This window comes from Cavia porcellus, unplaced genomic scaffold (genome assembly GCF_034190915.1).
Source record: "Cavia porcellus strain 051 isolate PalLab524CR breed Dunkin Hartley unplaced genomic scaffold, mCavPor4.1 scaffold_13, whole genome shotgun sequence".
Taxonomy (NCBI): Eukaryota; Metazoa; Chordata; class Mammalia; order Rodentia; family Caviidae; genus Cavia; species Cavia porcellus.
In genome coordinates, this window is record NW_026947496.1 from 11,148,988 (window position 1) to 11,169,878 (window position 20,891).

Consider the following 20,891-nt stretch of genomic DNA (forward strand, 5'->3'; position numbering starts at 1 on the left):
CTTGAACTCACTGGAAAGAGTTGGATGAACATCATGTATGAGAGCCACTCACTGGTTTATTAGTTCTTTTCTGCAGGTACTTTGTCTGATTACATACAGGAATAATAAAATTACTGACTTCTATAGTGATGTTCATAGGCTATTTCTACCTGGGTCAGCTGATACATGAAAAATGTGACTATGTAAATATACAACTTAGTTATATTGTTTTCAACCCAGCCAGCAGGGGTAAGTTTCCCTGGTACCCAGTTAGTTCCAGATTTGTATACTCAGCGTATTCTGACTTCTGTACCTCCAGGCTGGCTTCTTGGCGATCTTTGTGCTGTGCATGTGCAGCTTGATCTTTAAAACCTTTGTCCGATTTGACCAAGTTTCAACTATGCTGTTGGCTTCTACCTCCTTTGGTTCAGGTAATGAAAGCAATGTGGCCTGATTTGGTCAGATCCTCTAAAAATAAAAATAGTAGCATTGTTTCTCCTGAATTGAGAACATGTTCCTTCTAACATGTTTCTGCTATATTAAATTATATTTCCCTTTTGATTAATGTTAACTATCACTTTGATGCTTGTTATTTTACCACATAATTAAAATCCAAATATAGCTATTTACATCTTTGTTGATAGATACATCAGAATTCAAGGAAACACAGGATGTTCACTTGGCCTGGCCTGCCGAGGACTCTGTATTTAAGACTGGGAACTGTTAAGCGTTTCCCAGCAAAGCAGTGAAATGTCCACTTGTACGTTTTGGAGGGGCCTCCTGGCTACCTCGTATGAGGTGGAAATGAGGGTAGAGAAGCTGAGGGAGGGAGCCAGCTACGGAGCCAGCTGAGAACGCGACTAAAACAAACAAAAAGATGAAAACAAAGTTTGCTTTTTTCGTGAATGTAGGTACAAACGTACTTGGGTGTAGAATCAGAACTGATTAGACCTGTGAGTTGTTTCACTTCTGTACAGGTCATACTGTTTGTTATTTTTGCTGTTGTTGGTGTGTGACTTCGAATATAATCACATCGTTAAAATATAAAAAGAGACAGACACAAACTGGATAGCAATCAACACTAGAAAGATCTATTGTTATCATTAGTACAGAAACAGTCTTTTGTAAAGCACTGATGTACGCATGCAGGCAGCAGTAAGTCACTGTGGAAGTCCACGGTCTCTTCAGCGTGGGCTCTACCTGGTGAGCAGGGGTGCTTTGAGGGCGGCAGACCTGTCATGGGTGGAGGAGTGTCCTGGCGACGCCCCGCCTCCTGCGGAGATAGAAGGGAAGATGAGAGGGCAGAGGCTTTATTTTTTTAACTTAAAGAGAAAAAACAAAACAGTGAAAGGGTACAAGTAATACAGAATTTCAAGAAAAAAAATATACAGTAAGAAATCACTAGTTAATAGATTACATATTGTCATCTTAGAAATAGTTGTTCAAATTACAAATTAAAGTATACAAAGTGGACATTCAAACAGTGAGATTGCAAACAGTTCTGTTCAGGGGCTGGGGATTTAGCTCAGTGGCATAAGCGCCTGCCTTGCAAGCAGGCAGTCTTGAATTCGATCCCTGGTACCGATAAAAATGAAAAAGACCAAAAAAAAAAAAAAAAAGAAAGAAAGAAAAAAACAAAACAAAAAAGAGCAAAACAGTTCTGTTCAATGATCCAACAAAAACTTAGTAATATGGCTTTGAGGCTTTGAGTCGGGGGTGGGCTGGGGTGGTGGCTGGGCCCTGACCTTAGGCGCAAGGCTGGGGCTGGCAGTTGTGCTCAGGGACAGCAGGGTCCTTCTTCGAGCGGGGGAGGGCTGAGTCCTGGAGGAGGCTGTGACCTGGTCCCCAGCGGCACATGGAAAGCTCGGGAAGGCTGGACGGTGGGGCCACATTCATCTTCCTCCTCCCAGAGTGCGATTCCCCTTGGCGCAGCTTCTGCGCAAGGGCCCGGGCTTGGGCACGAAGGTCGGGATCGATCCATGCGTGGTCACTGGCTGGAAGGCAGATGGCTTGGGATTTGGGTCCGACCTCTTCGTCTTAGGCTCGGGGACCTCGAACCAGAGTGGCCCGTCGAACTTCCTCTTTCCTTTTGTGCACTGGGCAAGGACCTGAAGCACCGTTTCCTTGGCACAGGGGTCTGGGCGCCCCTCGGGCGGTGGGCACTTATATAGGCTCCCAGGGCGCACAGGGACATTGACCTGGACTCGCACCAGGGCTTGGAGGTCTGGGTCCTTGGCTTGCAGCCTGCGCTTCACGTAGCTGAGGCGAGCGTAGGAAAGCTCTGGCATGAGGAGCAGCCCGGAGGGCAGCCTGTGGGCAGCCAAAGCCCTTTGGGCGTTGACCTTGTCCCAAGCTGGCTGCAGCGTGTGGAGAGCAGCGCGCTTGCGCCTGGGTCTCCGATGCCCGCACTGCTGGGCAGAGGGCGGCAGTGCGGCCTTGGGCTTGCCCAGGTCCCTGCTCAGGTACCTGCTCAGGTACAGCCCCATGAGGCAGGGCTGGGTGCGGGGTTGCGGAGGAGGCGAGGCACACAGCAGAGCGCACAGCGTCCAGTGACTGGTGACCGTTGGCTTCGAATGCAGCCGAAGCTCCGAGTGCTGGCGCTTGGGAACATATGTCCCCTGCTCAGGCTACGCCCGCGCCCCACTCACAAGGACATCCTGGTGTTGCCCCTTGGCGTCTGCAGAGCACGGGAAGTTCCAGCCGCTGCCCTTCCAGGTGCCAGGCAGACGCTTAGCTCGGACTGGAAGGACCTTGTGAGAGCCTCCACCACTGTCCCTGGCATTGCCAGGGAGGAAAGTGAGAATTTCTGCAGACAGCTGTTGACAGAAGGGTGCGCTCTTCCATCACTGGAAAAAGAACAGAATATGCCTGGATTTTCTTTTAAGGAAAACCAGTAACTGATTTGCTCTGTTCAATGAAGGTGACTCGAGTCTCTTTTTTACATTAGCTCATGTTTTAGTACAGAATAGTGATGTTGGTTTGGGGGAATTAGTTCACATGTGTAACATATCTTGATTATTTTTGATCTCTTTACCCTTTCTCTCCTTTTCGCCCACTCTCCCTGACCCCCTTTCCCCATCCCCAAGTGTCTACCTTCTAGTTTCCTATCATTTTTTATTGAATTTGTTTATATAGTTACAGTTTAGGTAGTAATATATAAGAGAATACATGTGGTATTTTACTTGTGAGTCTGCCTTATTTTGCTAAGTTTTCTGGTCTTTTAAGTTCTACCTGTATTCCTACAAGTGATACATCTTTTTTCTTTATGGTTGAAAGATATTCCATTGTGTATTTATGCATTTTTAATCTATTTATTTGCTGATAGGCACTCCAGCAGTTGTGAGTTGTGTTGTTATGAACATGCGCATGCATATAAGGTATCACTACAGTCTAATGTCTGTATTTCTTTCAGTATGTACCCAGGAGTTGCATGATGGTAGTTTTTCTATATTTAGATTTTATAAAAAAGTCTCTAGCTTGATTTTCATACTGGCCATTGTAGCTTACTGACACCAGCCATCTAGGAAGGTCCTCTATTCTTGGTGATACCCATTCTAACAGGGATGAAATGAGTTCTTTTTTAGTCTATTTTTATTTATTTTATGGAAAAAGGTAAAACATAATTTCCTAACAAAATAATAGGAGAATAACAGTAGTTAATACACTGACTGTTGTTATCCTTAAAGTAATCACCATGCAAGATATCGGCTTATAAAATTGTCTAGATGATATTAGTACAAACCTTTCTTTCCAATGAACTAAGAGAAAGTAGTATAGCTATCTTGTATTTTGTTTTTTTCCTTCCTTTCCTCTTTTCTCCATCGTAGTCCCTGTTTCCTTTTGAACAATTTCTTCCCATTTCACAATATTTATTGTGCCTTTTGGATCTTTATATTATTTTTATTTGCATTTTGTTAATGGTTAAAAATCACAAACATTTTTCCATGTGCTAGCATCTGTACATCTTTTGAGAAGAGTCTTTTCAGTTTATGTACTCATTTTGTGATTGAGTCATTTGTTTTTTGGAAGTAAGATATTGTTTGAGTTCTTTATAAATTCTTTATATTAGTCCTCAATACAAAAAGTAATTAGGAAAAATTTTCTCTCATTCCTTGTTATCTTTTTACTTTGTTGATTGTTTTCTTTGCAGTACAGATGTTTTTTAATTTGGTGTCATAACACTTGTTCCTTCTGGATATTATTTCTTGTGCTACTGGAATTATTCAGGAAGTCTTTGCCTGTGCCTATGGCTTCACTCGTCTGCTCTTTGTGATTTTCCAGAAGTTTCAAAATTTGTGTTTTTATAAATAGATCTTAGATCCATTTTGACTTGATTTTAGTACAGTGTGAGAGGTAACTTATCTAGTTTCCATCTTCTGTAAGTAGATTTCCAGTGTTCAAGCACTATTTTTAGAGATGCTTTCTTTTTGGGAACTTTTTCAAAAGTCTGATGGCTGTAGGTGAATGAGGTTGTTTCTATATCTTGTGTTCTGTTATATTGGTCCTGATATCTATTTTTGTGCCAGTATCCTGTGGTTTTGTTACTACAGCTTTGTGGTGCAACTTGAACTCCTGTATTATATCTGAAGCTTTGCTGCTTGAACAGGATTGATTTAGAAACAGAGTTGTTATAAACCCGATTGTGGTATGTCTGTGAGGAACTTTGTATATCCGGGAACTATCATATATGTACAATGGAGAGAAATAGAAAGGTAAGTTGTGGAATTTTTACACTGTTGGTGATGACCACTAACTATTGAAAAATAAGAAAATGTTACAGAGCCAAAAATAATAAAGATGCTGATTGTACATTAACAGAAATGATTCATTAGTGAAGAACTGAAAGTGTGCCAATGAGTAGTTTATGGTTATGAACTAGGTTAGAATATACCATTGGAAATTCACTACTGATTCATGGATAAGGTATCTAAAAGTCTCTGCTTATCAGCAGCTAGGTAAAGATCTCATAGATGAATTTGCTATGATATATTTGTTGAAAATCTTAGTCCTGAATAAATTTTCTGTGTTGATGAAATAGCATTATACTGATGCTACTAGGTTTTTAGGAAATATTTATAGTGAGGGTGCCAATTAGTTTTAAGGATGCTAAGCATGGAGTGACTATTCTTAGATATGCTAGTACCACAGGCATTCTAAAGACAGATTTGGTAGATAATGCCCGCCAACCCCCCCAGTAAACCAATGAACCCTATTTCCAGATGTTTAAAAGTACTACACAATGTATCTAGGCTTTAGTATTTATATAAGAAAGGATAGATGACTGGAAATATATTTTCTAACTGTCTTAGTTATTTTCCTGTCACTGGACAAAATTCCTGACACCAACAAATTAAAGGAGGAGAGGTTTATCTTGGCTCATAGTTTGTAGACGTTTCAGTCCATATTTGCCTGACTCCAAGGTGGGGTGACATGGCAGAGTGGCCTTGCAGAGAATGAACAGTGCATTGTAGGGTAGCAGGAGGTAAGTGAGCCTTGCTTCTTTCCCTTTTCATTCCATCAGGGCTGGAAGCCTATTGGTTGATGGCACCCACACCTAGGGTAGGTCTTCCTTCCTCAGTATATTTATCACCCACACCCAGAACTATGATAAGCCGATCAGTGGACTAATCCAGTATTACACACTCGTGATCCAGTCACTCCCCAGAGCCCCACCTATGCGTGCATGAGCCTTAGGGGAGACATCTGGATACAAACCATAACACTGATACCAGTTCAGTATTCCTACCAGCAACACATGCTGGCTAAGGATAAGCTAGACTAGAAGAAATATAAGATTTATTATTCTTAGGCAACTGTTGCACTAGTTACCTCATCTAAATAATCTACCTTTCAATTCCTTGTGAAAGAAATGTTTTTAAATATTTGGTTTTGCAGCATCATGATATCTTTAGTGCATCCTAGTGGCCAAGGAATATCATGCCCTTCAATGAGTGTGCACACATTAAAAACAACAGAACTGTATACTTCGTATAGTTAATAGATTTCTAGAGTTCCAAGACCTTTGGAAAGAATACAACCTTTAAAGTACTGTTTATGCAATTATTGATACTTGAAATAAGGCTGGTAATTCAACATTAGCAAATGCTTAACACCAGTGTTGGGCTAGCATGATGTTTGAAAGAAACCTAAAAATAGACATCGAAGTGGTTCGTATCACTAATGAAAAGATATCACACTTCTCTTTATATACCAAAAGTTGATAAGTCAAAACAGTAAGTTGGATAAATGCTAAATTTCATGCAGGTTGGGGAAACTGCTGGAGTGGTGTTAAATTTAACAACTTGGAGGAGGCTGATGATAATGATATCGTGAGCATAGCAGGAAACACTTCCTGCTATGGAGTGAAAATACACTCTCATCAAGACTAACCCTGAGCAGTGTGTGGTGATGACAGTGAGGAAGAGGTTGCCCAGTTCAGGAGAGGCTGCTTGCAAGGAGGCAGGTTAAGCCTTTTAAAAGGCCACCCTGATAGGCCTGGCCCATCCCTGGGGGAGGATGTAGTGAGTCCTGCTTAGATGCCCTGATCGATGCTGGTCATTAGCACCGTGATGGCAGTACCCATGCACCCGCTTCTTTAAGGTCCTTGAGCCGCTCTTATCATGAACTGTATGAATAGCACAGGTATTCGTGTAGTGTAACCTAAACTTTAATGATTAATTTCCTTAGAAATAAATATTTTCTTCCAGCTAAAATGCAGCCTAACATGATATCTCTAATGTGTTTAAGATTTCTTTCATGGATGTAACAGTGAACTATGTAATTGGTGTAACATCAGGTATTACCATTTGGAAGCTGTAAAGGTCTCAGGAAAATATTAGACATTTGATTTTTACCAAGGGAAAGAATCTTGGAAAGGTAAATAAGTTTTGTATGCTACCATACTACCTGCATTTTTAGAAAAAATAATTGCCTAGCTGGTCACTGCATATAACTACCTTTGGCAGTATTATATTTATACTGGCATTTATTCTTTATATAGGTGGGTTTAATGCAGGCCATTAAAATAGCTAGAACTCATCTAAACATATTTTAAAATAACTTTTTCTTATGACATTTCCATTTTTTCAAAACATGACACATGTATATTTAGAAAATTGAGATCAAAGTATAAAGTATAAAAATACCAAGGTTAATTGCTACTAAATTTTTTGCCTGTTTTTTCCTATGGTTTTTTATATACTGTGCCTATGTCTCTCTCTCTCTCTCTTTCTCTCTCTCTCTCTAGCAATTATACAATTTTATGTCTTATTTATCACATTATACATAGGTAGTTATTTTGGCATACACATTATAGGTATATAGTTATAGCAGTAAAACTTTTCTACCTTTAAATTCAATGACTGCATAAGATTTTATCATATAGTTCTGATTTGCTTCATTATTCTCATTTTGGGACATTTTCTTACCTATATATTTTTTTATTGTAAATAATGCTGAAATAAGGGGCTGGGGATTTAGCTTAGTGGCATAAGTGCCTGCCTTGCAAGCAGGCAGTCATGAGTTCGATCCCTGTCACCGATAAAAAGGAAAAAGACAAAAAAAAAAAATAATGCTGAAATGAAACTTCTTTACATCAACTTGTATTAGTCAGCTTTCCATTGCTGTGACCAAATGTCTGATAGCATTAACTTAAAGAAGGAAAGAATTACTTTGGCTCATGGTTTTGAGGTTCAGTCCATGGCTGGCTCCGAGGCAGAGACACTATGGTGGGAAGCTTCTCACCTAATGGTAGCCTTGTGGAAGCAGAGTGATTGAGAAAGAGCCAGACAGGAAAGGGCCTGGAACCAGATTCGCTTTTCAAGAGTGTGCTGCTAGTGACCTGCTTCCTCCAGTGGGGCCCTACATTTCAATAGCTCATTCAGCTATGGCTGTGCAGTGGATTAATCCTTGTGATCCAGTCACCCTTTAGGCTCCACCTCTGACTGTTGTTTCTTGGGGATTGAGCTCCGAATACATGAGCCTTTGGTTCACTTCCTATTTCAACCACAACAGTTTCTGTCTTCATGTACATTCTTTCTTTGTCAGGTTCTGAGAAGCATCATTATCCTGTCAAAGCATATGAACACTTTTAAATCTTTTAATAATTCCCAGGGGCTGGGGATTTAGCTCGGTGGCATAAGTGCCTGCCTTGCAAGCGCGTGGTTGTGAGTTTGATCCCTGGTCCCGATAAAAAAAAAATAAGAAGAAAAAAATCTTTTAAGAATTCTGAATTGCTTCCTAGGAACATTACTACCAGTAAAATAAGAAACTGCCTGTTTATAGACATTTGCTTTGTTTCCATGCTGGCCTGAAAGAACAAAAACATTCTTGATGTGCTCCTTTCTGTGTATACATTCATGGGAGTTGGCCATTTCCTTACCATTGTTCTGTAGAGTAAAACGTGTGTGTGTGGACGAGTCCAGCTTCACTTTTTTCTCAGTAGATACCATTGAAGTACTGCATCTGGGGCTATCGGGTGTGTCTCATCATTGCTGCGTGGTGTTGACTGTATGTGGCCTTTTTTATGAAGCTAACTGGCCCTGAGAGAAACTTCTGGTCCAGGGGCGTTCCTGTTGGTACCTCATGGTTCTTTTACATGGTAGAAGATAGAGGCTGAGAGCATCGTTCAGACTCCTATGAAATTCCTTCATTCTACAACAAACCTCTATTTGCAGTTTTACCTTTGTGTTCACTTTGTTAGATTTATAGTGGTAAAGAAAGTGGAAAGCATTCTCAATGTGGCCATAGCCTAAAACCAAAATAGAGCCCAAGCATAATACCGGACTATATAAGAGGTGTATCAGATAGCTTTAGAAGTGTTACTTACTTAGCTGGGCAGCCTTGCAGAGAAGTGGACTTGACTACCATGCCCACTATTTGGACATCTCACAGCTGACTCCCAGGAGTAATGATTAGTAATAAATAATTGTTGTCCTTACCAAGTGCCCATTTCGTTCCTTCAAGATACCATCTTATGTCCTTTACATTTGTTTTCAAATATTGCTCTCACCCGTGCAAGAGATATCTTTTCATTTTGATGGGGTGAAGCTGTGGGAACATACAATGGGTTGTGTATGGGAGGAACTAGAAACTGAGGCGAAGCAGAGTTGGTAACCATCAATCACTGCCTAAAAGCACCTTTTTTGGAGCTTTGCATAACAGCATTATGTCATTGGAAGGAAGAAATATTTTCTTGTGTCTTGCTGTGGGTGCCGAATCAGGTAGCTAACAACCTAACAGCATGGCTTTGTACTAAGCTGTGTAAGACTGCATTTGTGTGTTTAAAATTCACGTTCACTGCCGTGACAAGTTGCTGAATAATCTAGATGGGAAGACAGATTTCAGGTGAAGCTCAGTCAAAGTCGCTTTTGATGCAGTTCTGACACAATAATTCCGCGAGTGAATACATCCAGAGTTCTTTGAGTATCTGAGAATTTTAGGTGAAGTTTTAGGTGTAGTTTTAGGTGAAGGACTTGTATACAGGCTTCTAATAAACAGTATTCCAGAAAGCACAACACTTAATTTGGAATTAGGTATTATTCTCCTTTCTAATTTTGAATCCAGTAAACTGTGCTGCCCGTTTACATGCTAGTGTGGGTTATTTGGAGAAATATAATTCTCTCCTTGTGCAGCTTCTTACATGAAATTGTGTTTCCTTGATATGATTGCTTGGCCCTTGAAGTAAAATAACTACATAGTATTGTAAGAGTTAAAGTAGCTCAATAGCGGGGCTGGGGATTTAGCTCAGCGGCAGAAGCACCTGCCTTGCAAGCAGGTGGTCGTGAGTTTGATCCCCGGTACCAATAAAAATGAAAAAGACAAAAAAAAAAATGTAGCTCAATAACTTCAAATTCCAAACGTCAGAAGATTTGAGTGACTTAGGTTTATGAACTGAAATTATTTATGACATTGAGATGTGACTCTCTCTCATTACCGAGACCCCTGAGGAGATTTAAAACTGGCTTCGTGGGGCTGGGGAAAGAACACTTAAAGCTCCGGAATCTTTTTACCATTGTGTTACTTCTGCTGTGAGCACGGACAGATTTTGTTCCGCCGTATGTACATTTTCATCACCTCATCTGAGTGGCGAATGGCTGACTTTGAGGAGACCTTTGGCTGGGAAATTTGGTGACGTTATTAGACCTTGGCATTTTTCTTTCCCTCTTCTCCTTGCCCCTTCTTTCTCTCCCTCCTCCTCTTTCTCCCTTTCTCTTTCTCCTTTCCTTCTTCTCTCCCTCCTGCTCTTCCTAGTCTTCTTCCTCATTCTCCTTCTCCTTCTTCAATTTCTTCATTTTAATCTGGATCGGTACTCAGTTTATTGGCAGCCCTGTGTCCCTTCTCCAGTACACTCAGTCTTATGCCTGTTTTATTGTGGGTGCAGTAGAAATACGCATTTTTGCAAAATAAAAATGTTGGGGTGGGGATTTAGCTCTGTGGCATAAGCGCCTGCCTTGCAAGCAGGCAGTCATGAGTTCGATCCCTGGTACTGATGAAAATAAAAACAAAACAAAAACAAACAAGCAAAATAAAAATGTTTTTATTTTATATTATTTAATGTTTATAAAAATTGTTTCAGATAGGCTGGGGATTTGGTTTAGCAGCATAAGGACTGCTTGGCAGGCACAAGGTCATGAATAAATAAAATAGTTTAGCTGTCTGTTAGTCTATCACTTTGTGTAACATTTCCTTAGGTCTTCCATTTATTTTTAAATATTATGAAATAAAGATTATGACCACCTAAAGTCCTTTATTCAAAACATTGACAAAGCGTTTTTAATAATCTTTTTGCCACTTGGTGAAATAATTCAGAAGCCAGAAGGCATGCTCTGTCCAAGGTAAGCTGAATTTTGTAGTTGTAGGACAGAAGGTAGAGACAAGAAGAAGCATGGTTATTTAAGATATTTTTTTTCTTCTATCCTCAGAGGTTTGCATGTGATCCCGTGCTTTGTCTAATTTATGAGGCGCTGATAAGGCTCTAAATAAGTGGACCAAAGATTTCAAGTGATCCTTATAAAGTTTTCTGGCCCCAGGATCTCTAATGCTTAATGTTTTCTATATGTGCATAGGAAGTAACATAGTGAAACTCATTAATTGATATAATTAAGAACATTAATTTTAAAAAGTGCTTTTTTGGTTAGGAAGTAGTAAAAATGAAAGAAGTTACCACCTTAAAGTTTTATCCCACATGAAGAGTTTAGAATATGGCAGTATAGTGAGGGAAATTTCTAAAAGCTAGAAAATCTAAATGATGAGACAAGTGGAACTAGAAATTAGGAATCTAAACATGGCTTTCAAGATACTTTTGATTTTGTGCATTAAACATTAAACCTTAATCTGTTTTGTGCTGCTGTAACAGAATAGCACAAACTGGGTAATTTATAAAGAAAAGAAAGTCATTTCTCACAGTTCTAAGTCAGGGAAGGCTGAGATCCTATGCTGGCATCTGGCAAAGGCCTTTCTTTTGCACCACCCTGGGTGGGTGGAGAGGGTGGGGTGGGTCCAAACTCATCCCTTTTTAGGAGACCACACCCCCACTGCTAATCCACTTGTGGTAATGGGATTAGTCTATGCAGGGGGTGGATCCCTCATGAGCTATCACCTCTTCAAAGTCCTCCCTTTTACACTGTTGTGAGTTTCAGAGGGGTCACAGTTAAGCATAGCAGCCTCCATTAGCAGATTTTCTTAACTGATCTTCCCGCTGTATGGAGGTGATGCTAGGACACCTTCCTGTTGATAGGAAAGGGGAGCTGGTGGCAAACAAGAGGACCCCCTTGCTGTCCCAGAGGAAGCCTCACCCGTGCTTTGCATGTGTGCTCTTTCCAGAACCTGCAGGCACAGGTTTCCCTGATGGTTTGTTCAGCTCTCAGGAGAGTCGCCCACGCACACATCTGCCTGGTGAGGAGGGCCAGTCATGTCTGCAGAGGCCACCAGCATCGGGCATGGGGCTCGAGGCCAGCCGCGTCAGATGTCGCCGCTCGTGGAGCTCCGGGCAGTGTTCTAGAGCTGCTGGGCAAATCCTACCTCCAAGATGACCACACCAACCTCACCCAGAAAGTCCTGTCCAAGGTTGGCAGGAACCTGCACAACCAGCGGCACCACCCGCTGTGGCTAATCAAGGAGAGGGTGAAGGAGCACTTCTACAAGCAGTATGTGGGCCGCTTTGGGACACCGCTGTTCTCTGTCTATGACAACCTTTCTCCCGTGGTCACCACCTGGCAGAACTTTGACAGCCTGCTCATCCCAGCTGACCACCCCAGCAGGAAGAAGGGGGACAACTATTACCTGAACCGGACTCACATGCTGAGAGCACACACGTCCGCGCACCAGTGGGACCTGCTGCACGCAGGGCTGGACGCTTTCCTGGTGGTGGGCGATGTCTACCGGCGTGACCAGATCGACTGCCAGCACTACCCAGTTTTTCACCAGCTGGAGGGGGTCCGGCTCTTCTCCAAGCACGAGGTGAGTCCTGATGTGTTTCTCATTATTACAGCACAGCATCGACATCTTGTTTTTACTTCAGCGAAACCAGTGGAGTTGTGCTCGATCTGCTTTTGATTTAGTGAGCCATCATCTATCTTTCATGATGGCTTTGGACATCAGTTTTCCTCCATATACTTGACTGATTGCGTTAATAACTAAGAGATCAGTGGATCTTTCTGTTTCCATATCAGTCCTTATCCTTGCTCCCCATAGTGACCAGCCTTTCTCGGTGCTGCTCGTGAAAGGGTCCTCCGTGCATCAGAGGCACCCTTCCCTGAGATGCCTGAAAGTGCCACATGGGACCCTGTGCTCAGGTTGTCTTGGTTCTCGGTCAGTGGAAGTTAATTATGTTTTCATGGCGTCTGAGATTAATGAGCCTCTTCTATACCTTAGGGGACTAGGGAACAGGGCTCCAACTGTAAACTGCTTTTTCCCCTGAGCTCTCTCCCCCTCTCTATTCTCTCCTACTCTGTATGATGCTGTGGGATGCCTTAGTGCTACAGTTCTGGAAATGTGTGTCTGGCTGGGCTTAAACTTGCAAGCCTCCTGCCTCAGCCTCCAGAGTGCTGGGGTTACATCACACACCACCATAGCTGCAGAGTTTGGGTTTGGATGCCTGGAGTCTTCTTGATCAGGAAGGCAGATATTGTGGCCAGTATTTAAAGCACCCAACCCTTGCATTTGTTAAATGTTATTTCAATACATTACATATATATTTTTTTGCAAACTATGAAAACTCTTAAAGAGCCTGAGTCCATTTTCTAAAACATTTGTGACACTGCTTGCTCATCATTCTTATACTGTATTGTAAAACCCATCTACATTTTTCTTGCCAAAAAAACCCCTGAATTAAGTACTCTCAGGAAGTATTTCACTTATTCCTGTAATAATCCTCCTCCCAAACTTTTTTTATTGGGATAGGAGGAATAATTATGGTCACAGAGATCTCTCTTGTAGACACAAGATAAATGAACTGATAATATGAAAACAAATAGGATCCTTAGGCTAGTAAGTATCTATGGTTATGTCCTATTAAATAAGTCACTTAATAGGAGGCAACTGATTGGAGCTCCCTCCTGCTTTCCTTTCCCTTCTGTTCCTCAGGATGTGTTATCCTGTGAATCTATGATAATGGAAGCTTAGGTTTGTCTTCTACAACAAAATTGCTCCATGCTGGATCTCAGGGGGGTTAGATGTACATTCTTACTGCTTGAAATAGCTGACTGCTTTCTAAGTTCAGATAACTGTTGATAAGCACATGGCCGTATCAGGAACTAAAAGGGTACAAACAGACAGAGTGGAGTCTGGGAAATACAACCAGTGTTAGAATGCCACTTACACTTAGTCTCCATGCAGAGCTGTGGTGCCAGCAATCTGACGTCCAGCTCAGGGCACTGGATGGGTGCTCATTTCAGCTCCCACTCCAAGGAAATAGTGAAGGAGGCCATGAAGGACGTGAGACTGCAGCCTTGTGATAGAGGCACAATCTGGGCTACCACAGAAAGTGGACAGTAGCCAGGGTGCAGAGAATTAGCCTTTGCCTTGGTTCATATTTGTTTGGGGTTCACATGGCTAATGTAGGCCGATGATGTTTTGCTTTATAATTAAAAATGTATGTTCACACACACGCATGCATCGACTCTCCTTACAGGCTGGTAAGATGCAGCCTTCATTTATTTCTCTTAATACAAATCTGTGAGGTAGATTATTTCTACGTGAACTGAAGATCTGGAAAGGTTCAGTGACCTGCCCAAGGCCACCCAGGCAGTCTTCTGAGTCTTCTGAACCAGAACCCATGTCTTCTGAGTGTGTTGCCATGTGCATTGTGTTCTGCGTGTTGCCACGACCCTGCTTTGTAAGTGGCTCTTGCTGTGGACTCAGGGGAAGCTTTTGCCTCAAGAATGGTGGTTGGGAAGGAGAGGAGAGGGGATGCGTTTTGAATTCCTGCTTTCAGTTGAAGTGTTTTTACTCAGTCTGATCTAATTTTAAGCTACAAAGAAACAGTTTTTCTGTGTGTGTGTGTGCACGTGCGTGTGTCCATGGTGCTGGCGACTGTACCTGTGGCCTTTGCACTGAGCCACATGCCCAGACCTTTTCATCGTTTTAAGGCAGGGTCTCATTAAGGTGCAGAGTTGCCTGGCTGGGCTCGAACTTGGAATCCTGCTCCCTCAGCCTCCCAGAGTGGTGGAATTAAAGGTGGATGCCCTCATTTTTGGCTCCTTTCTGTTACTTTTCCTTTCTGTGGGGTTTTTTAGATAGGTGTGATCATGCTACTAATATCTAATTTTTTAAAAATTATATGATATCCTGTTAAAGTTAATCTTTGTGATCATTATTTTAACCATCATAACACATTTCAATAAGAAGTAATGTGGTTGTAGAGTTACAGGGTAGAAGAAGCAATAATAAGCATGGAAATAAATGTACTACGGCAGTATATTCATTCAACTATTAATTTTAGGGAAAAACATTTTGTCTTGGATAAAAATAAAATGAAGACCATAAAAAACTAGCTAACTGGAGGGAGCAATCACTAGGTGGAGTCTGCTGAGGTTCTTATTTTTAGGGAAGGGATGGCAACACTGCATAAACCAGAATTTGTTGGGAAAAAGTTAGACTGCAGCCCAATCTGCACCTTCCACACTGACAGATTCAAGAGGAGGAGTGTGGGGATTGATGTTAGTTTAGTGGAAATCAGGAAAAAGATAGGAAAATAAACTATGGTGAATAGAAAACTCAAGGATTTAAGCATAGGTGACAGTTTGTATTGATATTCCTAAATTAAGTGGGTTAAACTTAGTAATGAAAGACACTCATTATCAGAGTGGACATTTAGAGAAACCTGAAACGAGCAAATTAGGGCTTGAAAATAAAGGCCAGGAGGGGTTATATCGAGTAACTATGAAGAGACAAGCTGGTGTGGCAATGTTAACACTAGGTCGCGTAGAACTGATGAAGAGATGGTTACTAGGAATAATGACTATAAAACATTAGCAAAGAAGCTTTGTGAATTATTGCTTCTCTGCACCTGTTATGATAACCTTAATCCATAAAACAAAATCAAAAGTTGAGTTTGGCAAATTTAAGATCATGATAGAAGATGATCAATCAGAAACTGAACCATATTAAGTGGAAAAAGGAGTAACAGTACGGGAAATCTGAAAAGCATGATTAGCTTGAGCTGTGTTTACTTTAAAATTCTATTTGTATATGGATTTGTGTATTTCTGTATTTGAGTCAGAGGTGTATGGTCATATGGAATATAAAATGTCTATTTTTAATTGATAGTTGATAGTTTTTAAGTGAAAGTAAAACAATAACATAAAAATATGTGTGCTTGCCTGGTTACCTTCTAGTTTATGGAGAAAGTAATAGAAAAGATGCTGAAGTTTGCCAGAGTCTTAGAGACTAAAAACTTACAACACCAGACTCGTGAATCTGAGAAAAGTTTTTAATATTTTGCAAATTGTTTTCACTCTCAGTGAACTTACTCACATCAGACTGTTCCTGTGTGATGGGAAATGGTCGCTTTAATGTGGAAAAACTTGGAAGAGCCCATTAAATCATGTAATCATAGTGGACATTATAAAATCAAAACTCATGGGATGTAGCTTAAAAAGCAATTTTGTTATAGTTAACTTTAAATTAGGTTTATTTTAAAACATTAAAAAAAGCCAATGAACTCAGCATTCAATTTGAAATGCTAAAAGCAGACACGATCCTCTTAAAAGTGAAAGGAGGACAGGAGGACAGTCACAGTACCCCTGATCTGTTCAAAAGGATAGAATAACTGAAACCGCAAAACCTAAAACCATAGGCACCAGTGGGGCAGCACCACTGGGTGAGGTCCTCACAAGTGGCAGAGGTCACAGCTGGCAGCCAGGAGCTCCACACTGTCAGAGATTCGGGTCACAGAGGGGCATTACGGTGTCCAAGCAGGAGACCCTCCCTAAGGACCTCACAGAAGAACCAACTTTACTAAGGTCACCGGAAGGACAGTCAGACACCTCTTTGCCATGCTCCTGTGCCATCCTGCCTTGCCTTGGAACCAACTGACTATGGGCTGAAACCTCTACAAACTGAGCTGAAATAAATGTTCCCTTTTTAAATTTTGGGTGTTGGGTATTTTGGCTCAGCAACCAGAAAAGTAACTGAGACACAGGGTCAAGCTAAGTTACTAATTAGCCCAGGCTTAGCTCCAGCTTACAGTCCTCTTGCCTCGGCCACTTCAGACTACCGGGAATTCGAAATTCAGAGTTGTGTGCCTCCATGGCTGGCTAGACACCTTCACATGTTATTGAATAGTGCAGGCACAACTGCAAACACACTCACCTACCTTTGACAAAAGGGGCCAAACATATGCATTGGAAGAAAGATAACTTCTTTAATAAATGGTGCCGGGAAAACTGGCTTTTTACATGCTGAAGACTAAAACTGGACCTGTGCCTACCACCATGTACCAAACTAAAGCCAAAGTGGGTCCAAGATCTAAATATTAAAAGAGGCATTAAATCTACTGGAATAGAAAGTAGATAGAAATCTTGAAGACATAGGTGTAGGCAGAGAGTTCATGAACAAAATCCAGACTGCACAGGAAATACTTCAAAGAGTCGACAATTGAGTGCTCATCTTATTAAAACTCTTTTCTATAGTAAAAGAAATCACCAATAAAGTGAAAAGACAACCCACAGAGTGGGAAAAAGTTTTAACCAGTTGATCCCCAGACAAAGTACTTTTATCTAGAATGTACAAAGAATTAAAAGAAATCAGAACCCCCAAGTTCAAAGCCCCAATCAAAAAATGGGCATCTGAATACACTTCTCAGATGAAAACATATGAATGTCAAATAAATATATAAGAAAAAGTTCAACATCACTGGATCAAGAGATGCAAATTAAAGTAATATTGAGATTCCGTTTCACCGTAGAAAGAATGGCTATGATTAAAAAAAAATCAATAACAAATGCTGGAGAGGCTATAGAGAAAAGAAACCCTTTTCTCCTGTTGGTGGGAGTGTAGACTGGTGCAACGACTATGGAAATCAGTGTGGAGATTCCTCAAAACACTAGGATTCGAGATCCCATTGGATCCAGCTATTTCCCTTCTAGGTATCTTCCCAGAGGAATTAAAAAACTCACACCGCAGTGATACATGTGCAACCATGTTTACAGAAGCCCAATTTGTAATAACTAAATCTCAGATACAACCCAAATGCCCATCAGCCAAGGAATCAATAAAAAAAGGTATGTGTGTGTGTGCATGTGTGTATTACTGAGCCATAATTAATGATAAACTTGAGGCTTTTATAGGTAAATGGATGCAACTTGAGACCATACTCCTAAGTGAAATGAACCAGACCCATGTGTTTAACATTGTCTAGTCTCACTAGTGTGAGAAGCTGAATTAGGAAATAGGTCCTGAAATGCACAGTTGGTACTGTGAATTGGGAAGAAACTGTTCCAAAAAAAAAGAGAAATTGTCATGGGGGAAATGGGAAAGGAAGGAAGGGAAAAGGGAAAAATGCAAGTCAGTTATACTGTTAGTGTCTCTTCGTTCTTTGAAAAGGAAGGTTTGTGCTGATACCTATCGGAGAAGTTTTTATGCCCACATCTTATACTCTGAGCATCCCCTAAAAGATAACAACATGTAGTATATTAGCTATTTTTATTTTCCTGTTATTTTGTTATGAAATTTGTTTTATCTTATTTCCGAAAAAGAAATCAAATGGTGTTGAGCTGTATGTGCTCAGTCTGTGTATCTCCTGTGTGTGGTAGACCTGTGTCTCAGTTCATGACTTGTTTGCTGGAAATCTAAAACTGCCCTGTTGCCACATTTTGAGCAGAACTGCTTTTCAGTATAAAGGACTGAATGTCTGCAAGCGAATGGCAGGAAAAATAGAAGAGGGAGAATTGGTACCTCAAAGTTAAAAGAAATTATAGCCAGTCACAATGTACAGATCTTATCAAGGGCAAAAGTTTCTTTGGTAGCAGAGATGGAACCCAGGATCTTCACTGAACTGTATCTCCAGTCTTTTTTATTTTTTCATTTTGATCAAGACAGAATCTTGCTAAGTTGCTGTGTTTCCCAAGCTCTGCTCAATCAAATTTGTAATCCTCCTGCTGTAGTTTTGTAGAGTGCAGGATGTGGGCTGCCACTCCTGGCATGACAAAGTATTTTTAAAGGAAAAAGAAAGCAACATTTGATACTATTGGAAATTTGAACATTAACTGGATATGTAAAAATAAAGGTTTTTAAAAAAAATTATTGGCTTTGAGGATAATACTTTTTTTTCAGTAATGCAGTAATGAAGTAGCTTTAGGACAGATGTTATGAGAGCAGAGATTTTCTTCAGAATAATGTAGGAAAAGAGTTAGATGTTTGAGATTTGATGTAAGATGATCAGTCCTGAATTGTAATTCAGCTGGGTAATTGGATACATGACGAATCATTATTCTTTCAATGTGTGCGTGTGTTTGAAATCTTCATAATAGAAAGTTAATAAAAAGACCAAAGTAAACCATTAGGATCAGACAGTCAAAAAGCTTGGAGCATGTACTGTGTGATAAAAGTGAGACAGTCTGTGTTTTCATGGGAAGCTAACTATTAGGATTTTTTAAGAGGGCAGAACATATTAGCATGTAATAGAAAAATGAAAGCAGCTAAATCGTAATTCATAGCTTCTCTTCCATCAGTCTCACATAATCTTAAACATGTGTTTTTACCAAATTGTGAAAGGCTTTGTGTCATCTGTTTTATATAATAAAGAACAAGATGTCAGGCTCATTTTATCATGTGTGTTAATATTGAAATAGGTAAAAAAGATTTTAGGCGTTTCATCTTCGTGAATATCAGTCATTTTCTGTTTAAATGAACAGATAATTATGGAATAAAATAATGGCAGATTTAATTCATTGTTATAGTGTGTTCTATTTGATTGTTACATATTTATTGCATTTTACTATATTGACTGATAGGAGGAAAAATGTATGATTATGTCAGTAATTGTAAGAAAAGAATTTGTTGACATTTAACTGTCTTGTGGCATTAAAAAAGCATTTGATGACTCATGATCAAAAATTATAGCAAACTAGGAACAGAAAAGATCTTAATGAATTTTATAAGTGATATCTGTCAAGCACTTACATTAGTCATCATAATTACTAGTAAATCATAAATTTTTTTATCAAGATTAGCCTACACAATCAATTTTCATTTATGTAGTAAAATAAAAAGTGAAATTGAAGGTATGATAAGCATTGGGGAACATAAACTAAACCTGCTTTATTTGCAGATGATATGATTTACCAAGCAAATTAAAATAATATCTAGACTAATTATTATAACTGATAAGATAATTTAGCAAAGTTACTGGGTACAAGAGCACTATTAGAAAAATTAGTGTGTTTCTTATCCATATATGATAACCAGTTATGAATTAATAATGGAATGCAAATTTTCTTCATAGTATCAACTGAAACTTTGAAGTACGTAGGAATAAGATCTTGCATAAGATATTCAAAATATTTATGTAATTTTAAATATTACAATATATAGTTAAAAGGGGAAAAAAGAGAAATACTATTCCGGCTTAGTGGCGCATGCTTGTAATTCCAGCACACTTATAATCTCAGGCAGAAAGACTGTGAGTTTGAGCCCAGCCTGGCAAGTTTACCAATTGTTGAGACCCTATCTCAAAATAACAAATGGGCCAGAGATGTAGCTCAGTGTGGGTTCAATGTCCAGTGTCAAAAGGGAGAAATACAAAGAACAGCCAAAGAAGTATGCCATGTTCATAATTTTACAGGTAGGAAAACATTACTATAAAGATGGTAATTCTCCCAAAATTATAAATTCAGACTAAGTCTGATCAAAATATCTACTGTGTACTTTGGAAAAGCTTGAAGACTAGTCTTAATATTTAGAGGCACAGCATAAGTATAAGGGTATATACCTGACTATATATTAAAACTTACAGTTCTTAGTTACTGAGATGGCTTAGCAATGGCAGAAATTTGAAACCCTTCTACTTGTATTTGGGAACTTTCTATCAAGTAGGAGTGATATATAAATAAATAGAGATAGGATGGATTCATTATTAATTCTTCTGTGACAATTATCTAGGGAAAAATTGTACCACACACCAAATGCAAAACTTATTTCTGGCTGAGTTAACAACCCATTCATCAAAAATAGGTTCTCAAAATTTTGGAAGAAAATATAGGAGATTATCATTATTATCTCAGTAAATTACTATATCTGAAATATGGGAATCCTTAAGAAAAAGCCATAAAGGGAAAAAAAGTACTGAAGTTGACCCTATTAAGTTAAGACTGTTGGATTAAGACTCCATAAATGAAGTAGAGATAAGCTAGAGTAAACAAATAGTGACTAGATAAACACTGAGATGCTACATGTTGAGAGGAGGTGTTTTC

General features: G+C 39.9%; 2 protein-coding genes across 9 annotated transcripts in view; one reads left to right on the forward strand and one right to left on the reverse strand.

The window, feature by feature from the left end:
- Fars2 (phenylalanyl-tRNA synthetase 2, mitochondrial) overlaps positions 1 to 20,891 on the forward strand; it is a 453,335-nt gene that overhangs the window by 82,336 nt on the left and 350,108 nt on the right. For 7 of the 8 annotated variants that reach the window (XM_063259825.1, XM_063259824.1, XM_013151333.3 and 4 more), the window contains one exon: positions 11,803 to 12,438. The exons of the other annotated variant lie outside the window; for it this stretch is intronic. In XM_063259825.1, the coding sequence (XP_063115895.1) occupies positions 11,827 to 12,438 (612 nt within the window). In that variant the 5' untranslated portion in view covers positions 11,803 to 11,826. The remainder of the gene's footprint in view (positions 1 to 11,802; positions 12,439 to 20,891) is intronic. 8 annotated transcript variants of the gene reach the window in all.
- Positions 1,095 to 2,527, reverse strand: LOC134478484 (POM121-like protein 2). The gene is made up of 2 exons (XM_063259821.1): positions 1,725 to 2,527; positions 1,095 to 1,252 (listed from the first exon to the last, which is right to left on the reverse strand). The coding sequence occupies exon 1, from the start codon at positions 2,463 to 2,465 to the stop codon at positions 1,872 to 1,874; it is 594 nt and encodes a 197-aa protein (XP_063115891.1). The 5' UTR covers positions 2,466 to 2,527; the 3' UTR covers positions 1,095 to 1,252; positions 1,725 to 1,871.